Source organism: Triturus cristatus, chromosome 5_2, assembly GCF_964204655.1.
Source record: "Triturus cristatus chromosome 5_2, aTriCri1.1, whole genome shotgun sequence".
Lineage (NCBI taxonomy): Eukaryota > Metazoa > Chordata > Amphibia > Caudata > Salamandridae > Triturus > Triturus cristatus.
Genome location: NC_140588.1, coordinates 631,975,250 through 631,993,434, shown reverse-complemented (window position 1 = coordinate 631,993,434; position 18,185 = coordinate 631,975,250). Strand labels below are relative to the sequence as shown.

At 44.4% G+C, this 18,185-nt stretch overlaps 1 protein-coding gene across 1 annotated transcript in view; it reads left to right on the top strand.

Moving 5' to 3' along the window:
* The window catches only part of LOC146829106 (acidic mammalian chitinase-like), a 51,224-nt gene extending 33,427 nt beyond the window's left edge, over positions 1–17,797 (top strand). Inside the window, exons 10-11 of the mRNA XM_085607743.1 lie at positions 7,364–7,502; positions 17,468–17,797. Coding sequence (XP_085463869.1) covers positions 7,364–7,502; positions 17,468–17,706 — 378 coding nt within the window. The 3' untranslated portion in view covers positions 17,707–17,797. The remainder of the gene's footprint in view (positions 1–7,363; positions 7,503–17,467) is intronic.
* Positions 17,798–18,185: the final 388 nt, after the last annotated feature.

Below are 18,185 nucleotides of genomic sequence, written 5' to 3'. Positions count from 1 at the left end.
CAGCAGCTATGGTGATGGGAGATTAAAAGGACATGTGATGATTTGTATGGGAGGGCCTGGTTATGCATGACTGTGCGTGGGTGTATGTGGCACAGAATGGGCAACTGTGTGCAAGTAAGCATGTGTGCGTGCTAGAGCTTGCACGGTACAATGCGTGCATGCTAATGTGCATGTACAGGGAAGACTTTGAGAAGAGCAGGGGCCGGTGGATGCCGGTGTTCTGTGCACACGTGAGTAGGGAGCAGAGGCAGAGTAGAAAACGACAGAACGCTGGCCGTGGCTGCATTTGTCTCCATATGCTTCATACAGCCCTGTGCTGTGGATGCCTCAGCGCTGCCAGTGCTTCTTGTACTAGCTGAAACTTCTTTACCATTTGATAAAATTACCACGGAAATTACGGCCTTGCGCGGAGGCAACTTCTGGACAACAGCAATAAACAAGATATATGTATGGAAAGGTAGAAATGGGTGCCGTGCTGAAACATGATGCGCGGTACCCGTGTGGAGAAAAGTTATGTGCATGTGGGAAAAAAAGAAGTAGTCTTCAAAGGGACATATGTACATCTACAGCATAACAAAACTGTAGTTGGCCGGTACTCCTAAGGGAAAACCAGAAGTGATGTTATGGGTCTGCCAACGAATTAAAAGCCAGCAAAGAGGAGTGATGGAGGAGTAGACCAATGGAAAGCAGCAGGTGGGATTACACTCACTGTATTGATTACTGCAGGTCTTGCACAGCGCATATGCGCTGATGCTCAACCTAAAAATGATTGCAGCCGATCATCACGCAGGCCGAGCATGCCATAGGATTCTATCATCGGGTGTATGGAGAAATGTATGGACGTAGTAGCACAGATGATCTGGGAGTGTCTGAAACTGCAACTGGCATTGAGAGTGTGGCAGACAGATGGTTTCAGTATTTTATTAAACAAAATGTAATTGTAATTTTCATCATTACAAACAACCCAGTGTGGGGCACAGTCTGGATAAGATGCTCATCAATTTGTAAATTACAGTAATCTCCATACTTTGTCAGGTGACACACCTGGAGACAGGATTTATATGCATACCGTACAATTTCAAAGTCGTCCCACCGCTACTTGAGTATTATCCCTCCCCCACCCATCCCCTCACAACTCTTGCCTCTGCCCGGGTAGTCCTGCAATCCCCCATGTTTTACATGTGTCCAGTGGTCAGTTAGGTTACCTAGTACGTCAATTATCCACACACCCCATACCGTGTAGTGAGGAAACACAGTTAATTCTGCTTCACCCCAAGTCACCTGAAGATAGTGGGGAACCAGCAGGTGTTTCAATCTCTGGATCTTTAAGACTGTCAACCAGGTGGTCCCCTGACTGGGGCTTGTCAATCAAACTGGGCCCCCTCCTCACTTCCTGGAATATGACTGCACTTTTGTATCTTGCCCATTGAATAAGGTCACCCCTCCATGTTGGCAGCCTGGGACCTCTACTGCCCTCCAATGCACGGTAATATCTCACTTCCCGATGACCAGGGCCAAGTTCACAAATTTGGTAGGAACATTATTTTTGTGTTGGGAGTGGAGCTCTTCCAACAAGCAGGCCAATGGAGTACATGAGCTTTACGTAGAGTTGTCTCAGTAATGCATGCTACCACCTTTGTCTAAAGTCTTCCAGAGTGGGGTAGGATCATATCATATGAAGCATCTCAGCAGCATGCTTGCCACATCTGTGGAAGGACGACTCGGCTGCTCAGAAAGTCCTAATAATCTTACCAGGGGTGTGATATTCTCCACGTAAAAAATAAAAGTTAATTAATTTGAATCTACCGTTTCGAGACACTTTATACATGTTAGCCAGTTTTGTTTTCCATTCCGCCTCTTTAAATTGGATCATAAGGTCCGCCTCCCATTTCTCGGGCAGTTCAACTAGGGGTGTGATAATGTCACCCCTCAAGGCTCGATAAAGGCAGGTAATTGCTTTGATAGGCCGGTTGTGTTGCAGAGAAACTGGCAGCATTGAGGAATGGAGGGGCTCAGCTGGGCCAGCCCTCAAGTGATTGCACCACCACTGCTCGGTGCACAAGGATTGTCCCCTTGGTATCTCAAAGGTGGTTAAGAAGCCGTGAAAGGTCAATAGCTCCCCGTCCTTGTAAATGTTACCATCACGGGTCACCCTGAATGTGGACCCTCCACCAGGCCCCTCAATGTCCCACCCTTTCCAGTAATGGAAGATCTCATGAGTGCGGCAGGTGGACGCGGGTACGCTGGAGATAATAGAAGTTGCCATAATGGAGAGATCATGAGAGAAAACCTGATTAACCATAGATTCTGAAGAAAATAAGAGAAAATACATAGTTAAAAAAAAAAGAGAGTGAGGAGGGACAATAAGAGAGAGTGATGGATTAAAATAATGCTTTGTTACATTCCAGTATTGGTGAAAAGCTGACACTGCTGCTACACACAGACCGGAACACATATGGGGCCTTTGAGATCGTCTCCATGTTTTCATTTAAATCTCCCTAAGAATTACCTTGAACCCCTGCGGTTATTAAGAAGGGCTTTTAGAACGTTTCTACCATTTATTTATGTTGTCAACTATTTTATATTTAAAGGAACAAATATATAAAGGAGCGTGTTAGGACTTTGCTGCATAGGAGGAGACCTTCAGTAATTGATTCACTTTTTGGGCCAAAAACGTGCACGCATTGCATTGCTTTCAATGGAAACGCGTGCATGTTTGGCGATTCCCTTGCGGGAGTGAACTTTGAAACCATCTGTTTGTAATTAACAGTTGGTTCCTGCTCGCTCCCACAAGGGAAACAGGTGCAGGCCCCCTCCTCTCTTCCCTCCCCCTGCTGCCTCCTCTTCTCCTCGTCACTTGTTTTTTTTTTTTAATTTTAGCGCGAGGCGCGCACTCTTGTTTAGTTTCTAGTTTCCTACATTTTGTAGTTTGTTGCTTTTATAGCTTCATCTCGAGTTGGTCAGTGTCATGTGGTGGAGAGAAGCCTGCTGCTAAAGCCAGGCACACGTCAACATCTGTGAAAATCTTTCGGAGGCGTTACAGTCACTTGCTGCCCAGTATACAATGCCAGCACTGGTATTGCACAACTTTAACCTGTTCAAATTGTAGATAACCGCCCTGCCACAGCTTGTTTAACAGAAAAACCCATTTAGATTGAAATGGGATGCGCACTTACCTCATCAAACATGACGACACAATCTAGTCATCTCGAGACCTCGATCCTTTACTGTTTCAATTCAAACACTGTCACAGCACTTGCACCACACACGCAGTGTTGCAGGATTTTGATGAAACCTGAGCTAAGTGCGCACGTGCACCCGGCTCGTTCCTTCTGTTCTTCCCCTGCCTGGTTTATCTTTTAAATCCATCAGAACCGGGGCTCCAGGGTAGTATGTACACCGCGAACAGCATTCGAACTGAGGACGTACTCTATCTGTCTCAGCTAGCGCTGGATTCCCGGATCCGTCATCAGCAAGCAGCGGGGACGCTGTAGCTCATGCGCAGTTTTCGGCTTCCTCCTTACCATATGTGCAGTGTGGTTGTGCCGGGCCATTGGTTGAGGGCAGAGAGACCACAAACCATAATAGCACAAGCCGGGTAGAGAGCACGAGACGCCAATAGCGCCGCCGCCATGGGGAAGAAACAGAAAGGAAAGAATGAGGGCAGGTAACCACTGTCCAAGTAGATCTCTTCTGACTTTAGCCTCCCTCATCTTGACCGTAGCCTCCCCAATCACCCAAGCTTTGCATGCAGTGCCAGCCTGTTTGTTCCTCCCTGGAGGGGGGTGACATCCTCATGCTTTTAGCACACGTTTGCCTCCATCTGCTGATCTTTAAGTCCCCACCCTCTACATGGACTATCGACATGCGGCCCAAAAGGTTCATATGAAATATTTAGATTATCCAAGACCTCTTAGGTGACGTAGACACATATGATAGCATTAAAGGAATAGAAATCATACGTCACAAACATGGTTAAAATAAATCAAGATCTCATTACTCGGAATGGTTTTTGATCCCATTGTCAAGCGACTATCCATTCAAGGGTCAGGCAGAACTGTAGGCCCATTATATTGTTTTTATCCCTTTAATTAGTTATGTGTTATTTCTGTCATTTGACCCTACGACTCCGGGTCAGACTAGCACTTTTTTGTACTCGCTCATCATTTTGTAATTTTCGATGTCTCTTCTCCTGCACAGTCACTATTTTGGAGGTCATGCGACACCATCACACCATGCACAATGTATGTCATTTCTTGTGCCATATTTGTTTTCTCTCCCATTTTTATCATCGTTATTTATGTCATTCGCATCAGTTCTTCAAACTAAGTCACCAATAATTATGTCCACGCGTTCGCATGTAGGGTTTCCACGTTATATGGGTGTTTATTGATCCACTCACTGTGGGTTTCAAAGTCTTGACCTAGATCATCACTACTATGTCATTATTGCCGTCTTTCACCCAATGTCTTGTATCCTTTCCAGCCCTGAAGAGTCACAGGATACTTCCCGCATGTGACGAAACACGTGTCGGCTGGTCGGTTCTTTGTTTGTCGCTTCATTAAATGACATTCTGATCATTTCACTGGTGTCGACCGCTGATTTGCAAATACCAGACATTGCTACCAAAAATAATTTTGTTATCCTCATTACGTGTGCCTGGGACTCTTTCTCTCAATTACTAAGGTGGGTTACACGACCCACACATCCACGGGGGTTACAGGGTAGTTCCTCCGACCTGGCAGCACCGCACTTGCTCTCCTTCACTCACACATTACACATATCAGCCAGAGCGCCAATCTTCCTGTCTTACTAAAAACCCTACATCAATATATCAATCAAGATCTCCCTGACAGTGTCCACACTCGTGTTATAAGCGTTGGAAACTGGCATTAAACATGTTGACTGTGGTGTGAAATGAATGATTGTGCACCTTTGACACCGTTCAGTGGGACCCAGACAAGTGCTTATTATTTTAAGCAGCATTTTATTGGCAAAGTTGCCCAAAGGCAGCGTGATAGGCTCTGGATCTTGTCAGAGTTGTGCATAATCCTGCTCTTGCTTTAAAATGTCATTTCTGCTGTCAATTGGAGTGAGCAAATGGACGTCAATTCAACATGTGCCTGGTATCATTGCTTATCTTGTTTGGCAGTTATAAATATGAGACAGTTTTCTTCATGGGGTTAATATATAACCATTTGCTCGGTACACAATTATTTGCTGGAATGTTACAATGCCGTCAGAGTCTACTGTGTGCCCAGGAAACAGTTTGTGGGAGAATGGTTTTGTATGTAAAAGTAACCAATAATATGATTACCAATGTGCAGGTGATATTTGACTTTAGACTTTGGCTTAGGGTGACAGCTTTTTGTTTTCTCAGCTCTTTTCATTCATGCTACTTATTATTGTAAAGTCTGACAGTTGAGAGATGAGATTTTCAATTATTGAGTGAAGTAAGCTTGACTGTGTGACCTGACTAACTAATGAAGTTGCTGTCAATTTTTTAGGTCTTGCTTAGGCAGCATTTGCGCTGTCTCTTTGAGACGTGCTGTATTTAGGTATGGACTTAAAGCTCCGCCCGTCTTTTCAATTGGCTCCTGTTACTGTCCTTTTAAAATGGTAGCTTTTTATTTGTTAATAGGCTTAGTAGTCCCTCCCTCGTACCTTCTTTTCTCATGTTGTAACCCAAAAACTATAAAATCTGACACCAAACGTTACCTTGGTAAAGGGCTCTAGGTGGGAAAACCTCTCGAATATACAGGGCAGGCAAACCAAATTTATGCCTATCTGATCTTAGGGTACACAAGCCATGTTGTGAAGGAGAAACAGTTCCGCTGTCGGGGGGAGGGATGGGAGGGATAAGTGCCTCTCAAACTGTGTGAAAAAAACGGGAAGATTACAAAGGAACCTCCAGGAAAAAGGTAACAAGCATTGGCATAGCCAATAGATCTCGCCTTTGAGACCTTATAAGTGTTTAGTTACCCAGCACAATATCCTTGGTGCAACAACATCAAGTGTTGCATGGCTAAACACTTATGAGGTCCCAAATGCGAGACCTATTGGCTATGCGAATGCTTGTTTTTAAAAGTTATGGTTCTTGTGTATGGAGGTCGCTTTATTCGAAAGCTGTCATTCTTTTCCTGCGCTAAAATGTAAACCCATGCACACGTCTGACCCCTCCAGGTCACAGGACAGATCCAGGACCTCACTCGTGTCAAGGGCCAGACCTGGGCCTCTGCACACACACTAGTTTAGTATGAGGTTAAGGTCAAAATCAAAAACCAGGATATCAGATACAGCTGGGCATTCAGAGCAGGAGATCATGGTTGTACAATATTGAGGGGATATAACCATCCCAGAATGCACAGCAGCCTGTATGTGCTATATATCTGGACAGTGTGACCCCTAAGAGGCGGTATGGTTGGGGTCCTGTATTTGCTATACCCTATCACAGACCTGCCCACTTAAAAATACATTCATTGTATGAGGGGAGGAGCTTGGTGCTGAAGACTGGCTAAGTGGCACTTCTGCCCACTCCACCCAACAACTTCTTCCCACCTCAAAACAAAGAAAATGCTTGCTGAGGCTACCACTGATGTCCTGGGGTGTCTTCACGGCCCTTAATGGACACTAGCTGCTTAGAGCACTCAACACCCACATTATCACCTACACAACGCATTCGATACAACTCCTGGATCTGTCATGTGCGCAATAATGCTCCACACCACTTAGCTGGCTGTTTCCCACCACAGCTGTGCATCCATTCACATATGCCAACACTCACTTAGACATAGAATGGCATCTAAATGCACAAAATGGGGAAATACATCTTGAAACATAACAACCATCTGCAGGCGAGCAATAGACAACCGCATACCGAGTAGAATGAAGCATATGGAAATGGCCTTCAGAATATGCATCCATGTATGTAAAGCTCCACATGTGTCCACAAACATATCTACCAGCCCACTCACCAATATAGTCCACTACTAAACAGTATATATTGGTCTACTTCAGCCTTTCCAGTCGTATCCAATATGATTCACATCTATCAAAATGAGAAACACAACCCATTCCAATATCAGTAAACCAGTATCAGCCTCCAGACAAGCGAGTACCCAGAGATGTACATGGAACCCAGATTCCTAGAATTTCCATAATACAGCATAACAAGATCTGCAGGATAAGCATGTGTCGCAGAACCTTCGTCTTACAGATTGTGCTTAGATGATTGGAGGAGAGCTCCATTGCTTGCTTCTGCCTTACAACAACCATAACGCCATAAAAGATCTCTTAACTCCATTTACGTCTGTAGTTTTTCATGAAAATGATTTATTGACATTGGTTGGGCCTGCTTTTCTAGGTCGACTTCTTGAAGGCGAGCCGCTTTGGAGGTGCTATGGTTTGGGCCATTGATCTGGACGATTTCCGAGGAACGTTCTGCAATGAAGGACCATACCCACTCATAGGCGAACTCAAGAACCTCCTTGGACTCAACTCAGGTACTTTAGCAGCAAAACCCGTTTGTACAATGTGCAGGGGCCTGGAATGACTTAATGCAGAGGATTCATGTTAAAATAGACCTTTGGTTTGAGTGCCCGCTCAAGAGATGGGTGAGCCTCCGGACCACATGTGGGTATCCTGGTGGAGCCAACTCAGAATACCATCCTTTTAAGGGTGAAAAATAAGTACCAACAAGGTAGACACCAATAACACAGAGGATATTTCTAGGATATAAATCTACAAACAATTCTACCCTGAAGAAGGCAGGTGCTCAACTTTGGGGGATACAGTTGGTTACAGATGCCTTTTGGGATGGGACTAGACCAGCTTTGCACTTTATAGTGCATTGTATTGCTCTATTGCAATTGAATAGCCCTGATGAGTGAACAAAGTGCTCAGGGTGGTACATTTTTTTACTCTATTGGTATTGCATGGTTTGTAGACTGCAAGTGTGCATGGTGATCTATGCAGATAGTTGTGGATGTTGCCAATAAGGTTTGGAGTAGTGTGCTAATCAAGTTACAACAAAAATGTAGCTGAGCTTAAGCTTAGAGCTGAGAAATGTAAGAGAGATACAACCACATTTGCATATGCTTACTTGCTTTTGTGTAGTTGGGTAAAAAGCTTACTCTGATATGTTTTCTTGGTTGGCTGGTTGTGAGTTTGTTGTCTGGCCTAGGGGGAAGCTGTGGGGGATGTGCATACAATTTGGAGGGGAAAATGAATTCTGACATGGTGATCTTTTAGTTGTACTTGGGGGTGGAGTGATGCATAGGAAGATAAGAATAGAACACTCAGATATGCACCAAAACCTGCAAACATCACCTGTTTGGGAACGTCCAGGCATCTACCGCTTGAATACACATTGTCTGAAAGGAGGGATTGCCAGGACTAGTGCTTGTCTAGAAGTGAGCTTCTTGCTTTAGGAATATAGCCATAGTTTAATTTGGAAGAAGGTATATACATGGTGAGCCTTAAACTAGCTGAGTGGGACCCTAGGCAGCCAGTGGAGTGCTTGTACAGCTGAAGTAACATGGAGGTGCATGCCGTGATGGGGTATGTTTCTAGTGCCACATTCTGGATTCTCAAATATTTGAAATAGAGCAACAAGGGCCCTAAGAAACAGTCTGGAGCTATAATTTATGTGATATCTAGATGAGAAGATACAGGTTTGTATGGTGTAAAAGGTGCTTTTATTCACTCAACATACTTGTAGTGTAAGCAATATGTGTAATCACTTCTGATTTCGCTCTTAAAGATTGTTGATGGTGGTTTGGGTTTCTGAGGCCGGATAATGGTGGGGTGGACTTTGAATCTCTCTTTTTGATGCATTGAGCTTGATGTGGTTGAGCAACATCCAGAAGTCCATTGCATAGAGTCACTGACAAAGGGAATGGGAGGCGAGGTCTGAAGGTTTTTGAGCTTTAGGACAATCTGACTGTTAAAACTATAGTTATTGAAGATAAGGGGGAATGATTTAATGAGACCTGATGTATGGATTGAAGAGAAGTGGAGAAATAGTGGAATCTTATGGGACGCTGGCAAGGGTTGAAGGGTGCCAAGAAAAGGTGAAAGTAAAAAATAATGGTTCTTTCACAGAAGTCAAAGGGAATACAGTCTGGATACAGTGCCTTCAATACCGAGGTCGCTCAGTCTCAAATAAACTGTGTTGAATGGAGGTGCGGAGGAGACAGTCAAGGGACAAGAAGGGAGAGAGAGTAGGGGAAGAAGACCTCTTAGAATGTGAAAAGGAAAGGCATAGAGGAGAGAGAGGAGAAAGGAAGGAAGGAGGAAGTTGGGTAGGTTGAAAAGGGCCTGTTTGGGAAGTGAGATCGGATGCAAATATTTGGAATATAGGAGATGTTTCCACCTAAAGCGAACGATCACGGGACTACAATACCTATGGGAGGAAGTGAACATGAAGCTACCGAACCTACTGTAAGACACTCTTCCCAACCACCAGCATATTATCCGCCTTTGGAATACACCCAGGAATCACTGGGTGTAACCCTCTGGAAGGTATAATATATTTTAAAAGATCACTGGATTATTATGGGTTTTTTGGGTCCACTGAGGAGCAGCAGAGCTTGGACCCACTAGAACAGACACCTTCCCAAAAATGACCAAGCATCTTTGGGGTACATCGAAAAAAGATAGGGTTGCAAGACGTCCAAAACAACAACTTTTATGGGTCTATGTGTCCATGTGCATCATTAGTACACCTCATAGAAAGAGCAGATTCTCCAACAACTAAAATTATAATTGCAGTCTGGGGCTAGCGTGGAGCAACAAAGGTGCCATCACTGGAAGCCATACCTGTACACAATCTATTCTAAGTAAACAGGGTACATCTAGTAACAGTGGCAAGAGCAACACACTGTAGGTATAGCTTTCCAAAACCACCCACTATAATATGAGTTTGGGTTCAACTATGGGCGGCAGAGGTGAAAGCCAAACACATGCATACCGAACACATGAGAAACTAGCGAATGTTAATGGGTCTTGAAAGCACACCATTTTTACAAATATAGAAAAATACTATATACAGGTCTGCTTTTCATTATTACAATAAATATATTCTATGCAAAAAATAAAAATAACATTTCAAGTGAGATGACGGAGTAAAGTGGCATTTTAAAAGAACAGTGTACAACTAATGATATGTTACTTTTTTCTCACAATAGATTCCATTTGTGAAATTAAAAATAATTGTAAGCAAGGGAGCAAAATGTGTAATGGACTTTAGAGAGCATCAAAGACATTATGCAAAACTGATGTTCATTCATGCTTTTTATTTTTTCACACTATCATACCCAGCTGGCCACTGACCCCTGGTCATTTGTGACACGTGGAGGTCGTCCTGGAATTTGACCCCAAACCATTTCATATGCTGGGATTTCTGAGCCCATATTTGCAATGCCCTGTTGGCTAAAAGGCCAGACCGACTAAATATGCTGCACCAGACACTGAGCCACATCGCAGCTGCCCATAAACACTGCATCTACGCTCATTTGTCAGTTTTAAAACCACACTGACATTCTTGGTTGCCAATATGCAAATGTCATCACTGAGATTCCTTACCCCAATGTAGTGGGTGAGGTAAGCGATAGGTTATTTGCAGGGCCTCTTTTGGCACCTACTCCCATCTATTGCAAAACTGACATGATTGCCGATGACATAGTGCCACGGGCAGGTTTCCTTTCTGCCCTTAAATCCCTGCACTATTTTTCATTATGAAGTGCATCTGCGTTCACCAGTGTTCCTCTTATCTAAAAACTCATGTCCCATGTAAAAGCCATTCAGCATCTGGTGGGCTTCCCCACAATTTGAGGATCAATGGCATGTTGTGTCCACTGGGAGGGGTGTGGTAGTTGTGGCCCACTAGCATGCACCATTTCCTAACAACTACCAATGTATTAGGAGTCTGTGAGTTTCATTCTGGGGTGACAGAGGTGCAGCCCACAGGAAGGCACAATTTCCACAAACCACCAAGAATAGTTTAAGTCCACGGGGTCTTTCAGACCCCTTTCAGGGACCACAGGGAAGGATGGGGCTACTGGGTCCCAACATTAGTGGTTGCGGTTGTTTGCCACTGTGGTCCTGGGGTCTTGGGGTCTGATCTACTATGGGCCAGGTACAGACTGTTCTGCAAAGGACTCCCAGAGCTGCACAAGTATTCCATCACAGGGAGGTCGCGTGGTGGGAGTGGCTCTGGACGATCAAGCAGCAGACACAATAACTGTAATGTTCATCCCAGTTCTGTCTTTTGGAAAACGAAAATACTTTGAATTATGCAGCAATTCACATACAGAGTGACAACACTTAATGTGATGCCCTTTTGGGTGCTAAAACCCTTCTCCCCTATCCGTGGTGTCGTGGGCAGTGCAATGACCCACGCTGAGACAGGTTAGTGTTGCTTCTATTCTTTATTGCTTGGTTGCCTCGTGCCCACATGCACATCCGTTCCCTCCGTCCTCGTCCAGTCAAGTGCCTGCCCCAATCCCTGACCGGAAGTGGTGTCCAGTCTCTGTCCCCTCCCCTAGGTCCGAGTGCATGGTCCTAGTGCCCCCTTGACCCCAGGTCACTACACGTGCTCTCTCCCATCTCTCATCCATTGAGCTTTGCTGGCAGCATGAATACGATTCAGGAGCGGATTGTGTTTTCACAAGTCAAACGAGGAGTAAGTTCACGGTGCACTCTTGTTCTAGTAGATAGAACATCAGTGCATTCACAGTGGCCAAGTCCTACTATAGGCAGGACCTTGTAGTAATCACATGCAACAGCAGGACTGGCCAGGATATACTGCATGGTAGTTGCAGTCCCAATCTAAGTTTATAAATGCAGAAAGTTAGATACTGCCCCGACTTGGGCCAATAAACATGTCAAGACAGATGCAATACAACCTGTGCCAATACAGCTAGCATGGTCACGGCTGAGACACAAGCAGCAACGAAGATGCCAATGGCAATGCAGATGCAGGCTAATGTGTGGACTTTTTCAGTTCTCAAGGGAAACCCCGGAGAGACACAGGTAGACTCTCTACAGCACAGGTCACTCCAGTATTACTCCCTTAAATAGACCTGCTTTCTCTGGATGTCCTTTAGGCTAGGAGCACGATGGGCTTTGCCTCCTCTAGTACCAGGCTGACTTCTTCCGTCTCACAGCTGGCGGGCAGGCTTATAGGCATTAGGCTGACCCTCAGCTTCTCTAGCAGAAAGTGCAGACTTCAGGTGCTATCCCCTCACCTCTGTGTGACTGACTGTCATGCAGGCACCAGCTCTAGTTACTCAGCGGTCCTTAAAGTACTCCCATACGCATACAAATCTTTGAACTGGAATAAAGTGGAGTTGTCGGGGTCCCATTTTCATACACAATTTCTAGACAGGGGACAAACTCAAACTTCAGAACTAGTATGGGGTGATTCTTTCATAAGTGTCCTTCTCAGCCAGCTATCCACATGCAGACTTTGTGTAAACTGATGCCTCTCACAGCAGCCATCACTGGGGCTGTCTCCTAGAAAGAGCACCCACAACATAGCCACAGTGAAGTGAGAGGTTTCCATACCTGGCCATCAGCCTCTCTGAAGCAGTAATCAGGAACAGACAAAAGAGCAAGCCTGACTTAGAAAACAGAAACTGTGGTTCTACTCCTCACCCCTACCACCTACACCAAATGGTAGTGCTCAGGATGAATTAAACAGAGGTTCCTTGCTAACAAAGTTGAGATTTATAAAGATCACCCTAACAGGGGTTGGATCTCCCCCTTCCTACCAACAGCCACACTCTACATGCACTCAACAAACAAAGAGGATGTCAGAAAAGGTTCTTATTTTCACAGAACACTGTAACTTTACAAAAGAGGGACTGCAGGCCACACAAATCTGATCACACTAAGGATTCACAAAACATGGTACACTGCCACCACTGTTTCTTGTGTGAAATCCAGGCCAGGGACAGTAGTCCTCTGCCCACGATGAGGGGATGTGTGGTGCACCCTTCCAGGTCACAGGACAAGTCTAAGAACTTGATGTTGTCAAGGACATGCCTAGCCCTCTGTGCACATACTAGATTAGTGTAATGGCAGGACCAACATAAAAATCCGGGGACTGGATACACATGCAGGCAGGCACTCAGAGCCGGGGTAGAAGCAAGTATAACCAAGCAGAGTCCCAACATGGCCAACTCATTAGGAGGCTCAGCTTCTGAAAAGTCCCAAGTGTATAAAGCAAGGATATCAATCCTGGAATGGCAATGGCGCGACATGCTGGAAGCCAAAAGGTCCCCAAAATCACTATGCATAATGTGAGCTCGAGTCCATCCTGGTAATGAGGAACAGAATTCAATTGGGCAGGAAGGACGAAGAAAGTCATGCAGAAGCCCGTGTACTGCAGTTTACCCAGCATGCAGCTACTGAAATGAAGGCAGAAGTCACTTAACAAACAGCACCAATTATAGCAGTCAACAAGGGATCAGGATGGTGGACTGCCAGACTGGTTGCAGTTGGATCTAGGCCCTGTCTGATGGTTGCTCTAAGCTTTAGTGGAATGGTCAGGGGGGCAGAGGTGGTAGGTAACTACACCCAAGAGTCAGGCATGGGTTAAGAGGCAGGAAGCAATACTGAAAGACTGATAGAAATTAGCCTTTAAATTGGAGACCGGAGTAAGCAAGGTCAAAATAGGCAGAGACATATAACACTGAGTGAGAGACCGCATTAGGATAGAGAACCAGTCAATCAATCAATCAATGTACTTGTAAAGCGCACTACTTACCCGTGAGAGTCTCAAGGCGCTGAGGGGTGGGGGGGTGCCGCTACTGCTCGAAGAGCCAGGTCTTGAGGAGTCTTCTGAAGGTGAGTAGGTCTTGGGTCTGTCGTAGGTGGGTTGGGAGGGTGTTCCAGGTTTTGGCGGCGACGTAAGAGAAGGATCTGCCGCTGGCGGTCGTACGTTGGATGCGGGGGACATCTGCAATGGCGAGGACTAGAAGTCCAGGTTCTCACACTTTACTCAACATGCGATACATAAAGTGCAGTTCACATAAAATATCCAGAAAACACCAACAATAGGGTCTGGTAACATCACCAGTAAAAACACAATATGCGGACAGGACGGTATGAGATAATAAGCAGTAAGAAAGTTCATGGTCATAGTGCACCGTACTGCACTGTCTGCCACCATTCATGCTCTCACCACTCATGCTCTTAACATGAATCCCCCTATGATGAATGAGCAATAGACAGCTTTAACACAATGGTATCAAGATGAGGAGGTAGTAAGCAGAAAAGCACTGACAAAACCCATTTGTCTGGTATTGAAGTGGAAAGTGCTACTTCCTTGACGGGTGAGATTATGTGTGGCATGGTATGAGTCAAGGGCCAGATGACTGGATTGATGAGCCAGTGAATAAGTAGACACATTTATGGGCAAGTGCATGGATGAGTAAATGCCTGGGTAGACAAACTAATTGGTGAACGTCTACATTTGATGTGGCGATAATAAACTGAAATTTTTCTACATTCTGTCCATTACTTTTCTTTTTGCACTTGTCACCCCGAGTGGGATGGGTATGCCCAGATGTGAGCCCCGTGCTCTCCATGCCACTGGAATCAAGCTATCCTGGCTGATGAGGGGTGAAACCCCGAAACCGGTCCTAGGATGCTTGTTTCCAGTACAGGGAGGACCTGGCTTGGCAGTTGGGGTTGGACTGTTCCCATTGGGCACAGGATCAAGACTGATTTGAATATGGCTGGGTCCAAACTGGAATGGCATGGTGAGCAAAAAAAGGATGGATTTAGGCCCAGATCTCTGTACTGGAGTGAATGTATGACATTGTTCTGCATTCTGTCCATCAATTGTTCTTTTTTCATAATAAAAATGACATGGCGCTATGGGGGCATAGTGAGTAATTACTTTTTGCTCTAAAGTCTTGCTTTGGTTCTTGACTTCTATCATCCCTTGCTATGCATCTGCATGAATAGCTGATGCAGATTTCAGCAAATATAGGCAGTAGTTAATAGATGGGTGCTTCAAAGAAGGAAAGGCACCCAAATATGTGTGTGGAGGTCAAAAACCATTTCCCTATCAGCCACAATAGGCTTTACTCAACTGCATGCCTCTTGCGAAGATTGAAAATAAAAAATCCCAGATATGTATCTGGGAATACCAGGTGCACTACTGTGGTGTCACTATAAAGTGTACTCAATGGTATCAAAAAATTGGTCAATTGTATCCATTATTCATAGGTCAATAGCAGTCCTCCATCCTGTATTCAATGAATCACACACTGAAACTCAAATCTTCAAACCATGAAGTAAATGATGATCTGCTTTATTCTTGATAGTCGCAGTAAGTTCCACGTTCAAATGAATAACAAAATATGTAGCTTATGTTCAGCATATAACGATCCAAACCTTCAAAAATCCCAATGCATTTCGGGCTTTAAGCATGAGCCCTTCGTCAGGGGATTCTGCAATATATCAATGAACTGAGTATAATGACCAGTATATAACAACATAAAGTTGAGCATTAAGCATATATTCATATGGATTCACAAGAGTGCGGAAAGAACTAGTCACCCTGTGCAATGTGTATACCACACCGAAAGCAACGTGAATTCCAAAAGGAAAAAAGAAAGAAAAAAGTGCCTAAATGAACAACTCAATAGTGGCGTAAGTCAACAGAAAAAATAAAACTCATGCCTCCAAGTGCCTAAATAAACAATCCTATAATGACGCGAGTGGACTACAACAATAATATTGCTCGTACCTCAAAGCGCACGTATAGGCCAGCGTAAGTCTGTAACAGTATTAATAGTATCGCACTAAAGCTTTAAACCAAAAATTAGGCGGCTCCTGTAAAAAAGGCAGAATGTCAAAACAGCATTTAGGAGAATGTAAAGTGGATTACAGAAAAAACAACATGCCAGGAAACTATAATGGCGCTTACCAGAGAATGACATTGGACTGAATCAAAAATCCGAAACACCACAATTCGCAAATGTAATCTCTGCAAAGTAAAGCCCAAGTCAGCTAAATATCCATAAATGATCAAAGAACTAACAGACAAATCACCTCTTTCAAAATAGTGCTTACCGGAAACACGATAAGCAACTACTCAAACTGCTGCTACACAGACGCCGGTTTCTCCAAGTGAGCCTGCGCGTCTATTGCGCATAAATACGCAACGGTGAACAGGCATGAAAGTAAAAATAGGACTATGGAAACAAGAACGCTGCACAAAGATACAGGCAACTGCCATAGACACGCCCTTTCCAAATAGTGAGCCGCGCGTTAAATATGTTTAGAGACTAAACGCTGAATCAGAAAACGAGAACTGAACCAATGGAGCCTTTGCAAACAAAGAATTCCACAATAAAAGTGTAACAAATAAATACAAACAAATAAATACAAATTCTAGAAATAAACAGAATGAAATGATTAATATTGACACGTACCAATAAAAAGTGAAGGTAAAGAATATAAAAAGAAAAAAAGAAAAAGAGAAGAAATGTGCAATGATAAACAGTTGAGTGCGAAAGTGAAAAAGTGTGTTCTATTTTCATAATAAAAATGACATAGATGGGAGCTTCAAAGAAGGAAAGGCACCCAAATATGTGTGTGGGGGTCAAAAACCATTTTCCTATCAGCCACAATAGGCTTTACTGAACTGCATGCCTCTTGCGAAGATTGGGCATGGGGGAGGGCAGGCAATGGCTCCACCTATCTGGTTCTTAGTCTCAGTGAGTGGACACAGTATCTGTGCAGCAGCAACCATTTTCCCAGCTGCTGGGTAAGTAGCAGGGCTAAAATAGCATTTACTCCTTTACTACCATTTGGATAAACAATGACAAAGCACCTCCCCAGCTGCTCATGGCACTTCACCGTCACAGGCACTGCCATGCAGCTCTAGCCCCTTGGCCACATCTCTTCCAAGGGGAGGAGATGTGGTCTAGCAGGTAGCATGGCCAAGTTTGGACCCGGGGAACCAGGTTAAAATCAGGCCTTGGCTCAACATCCTGTGACTCTGAGCAAATCACTTAATCTATGCTTACTAAAAATATGTAACATAATCTGGTTCTGTAGTAAAATGCTCTCAATCAATCAATCAGACATTTGTAAAGCGCGCTACTCACCCGTGAGGGTCTCAAGGCCCTCTAAGGCCATCAAGCCAGGTTGCATCATACAAAACTGCAAAAAAAAAGAAACATTCTATGGCAGACTTATAAACCAACTGTACCAATTAAATGGCCGGGTGCTGTAAGGAGGAAGAGCTTGTGTGCCTGCACCCAAACACTTAAGGTATATTAAAGTTCCCTCTAGCTAGCAAAATGTGGTAAAACGAGGAATCCAGGCATCAGAACCATGATCTTCTAGTCACACAGCCATGTAAATATTTGCTCGATCCTCTTTCTACATGATGCCCTTAACCCTGAGAATGAAAAAACAATCATAATTCTCTTATCACCTTCAGGAGAATGCATCCCACCTCCTATAACTGTGCCACCACCCACGAGACCCACGACACCCGGCGGAGGTGGAGGTGGTGGAGGAGGTGACGGCGGGTTCTGCACTGGTAAAGAAGATGGCGTCCATGCTGATCCAGAGAACAAGAACATGTTTTACGAGTGTTATGGAGGCAACACCTACCACAAGCAATGTGCAGCCGGTCTGGTCTTCAATCCCAGCTGCAAATGCTGCGACTGGCCCTGAAATGCACCCTCACTGAACGACACATTGTGCTGATGTCAATCTTGTCATACATCCTCAACACAAGCAATAAACAAACGTTCTGAGGCCTTGATTGCGGTGTCTGTGACCTATGTATCTACATGCTGTAGGAACTATCGGACCGAGCTGCATGGTCCAAGCCCACCTGGAGTCCACTGTTGGGCCTAATGTACCTCCACATTACCATGCGAATAATGTATCACTGGCATTAGATAAAGACAGAATTCAGAACCAGATGCTTGTTCTAAGCGTCCCAGTCACCACAGCTCACCTTTTGTTGGTATTGGGACTTTTAGCACAACATTCACTTATTAATATAGAGTTTATAAAGCTTACATGTATCTTTCTATTTATCACTTTTACAATGGTCCTCTTTGTTGAAGCTTTAGCAGTGAATCACCCTATTCTTCTTTATTTTCTTTATCTCTTTGTTACAAATCCATTTTCATCTTCAATCCATA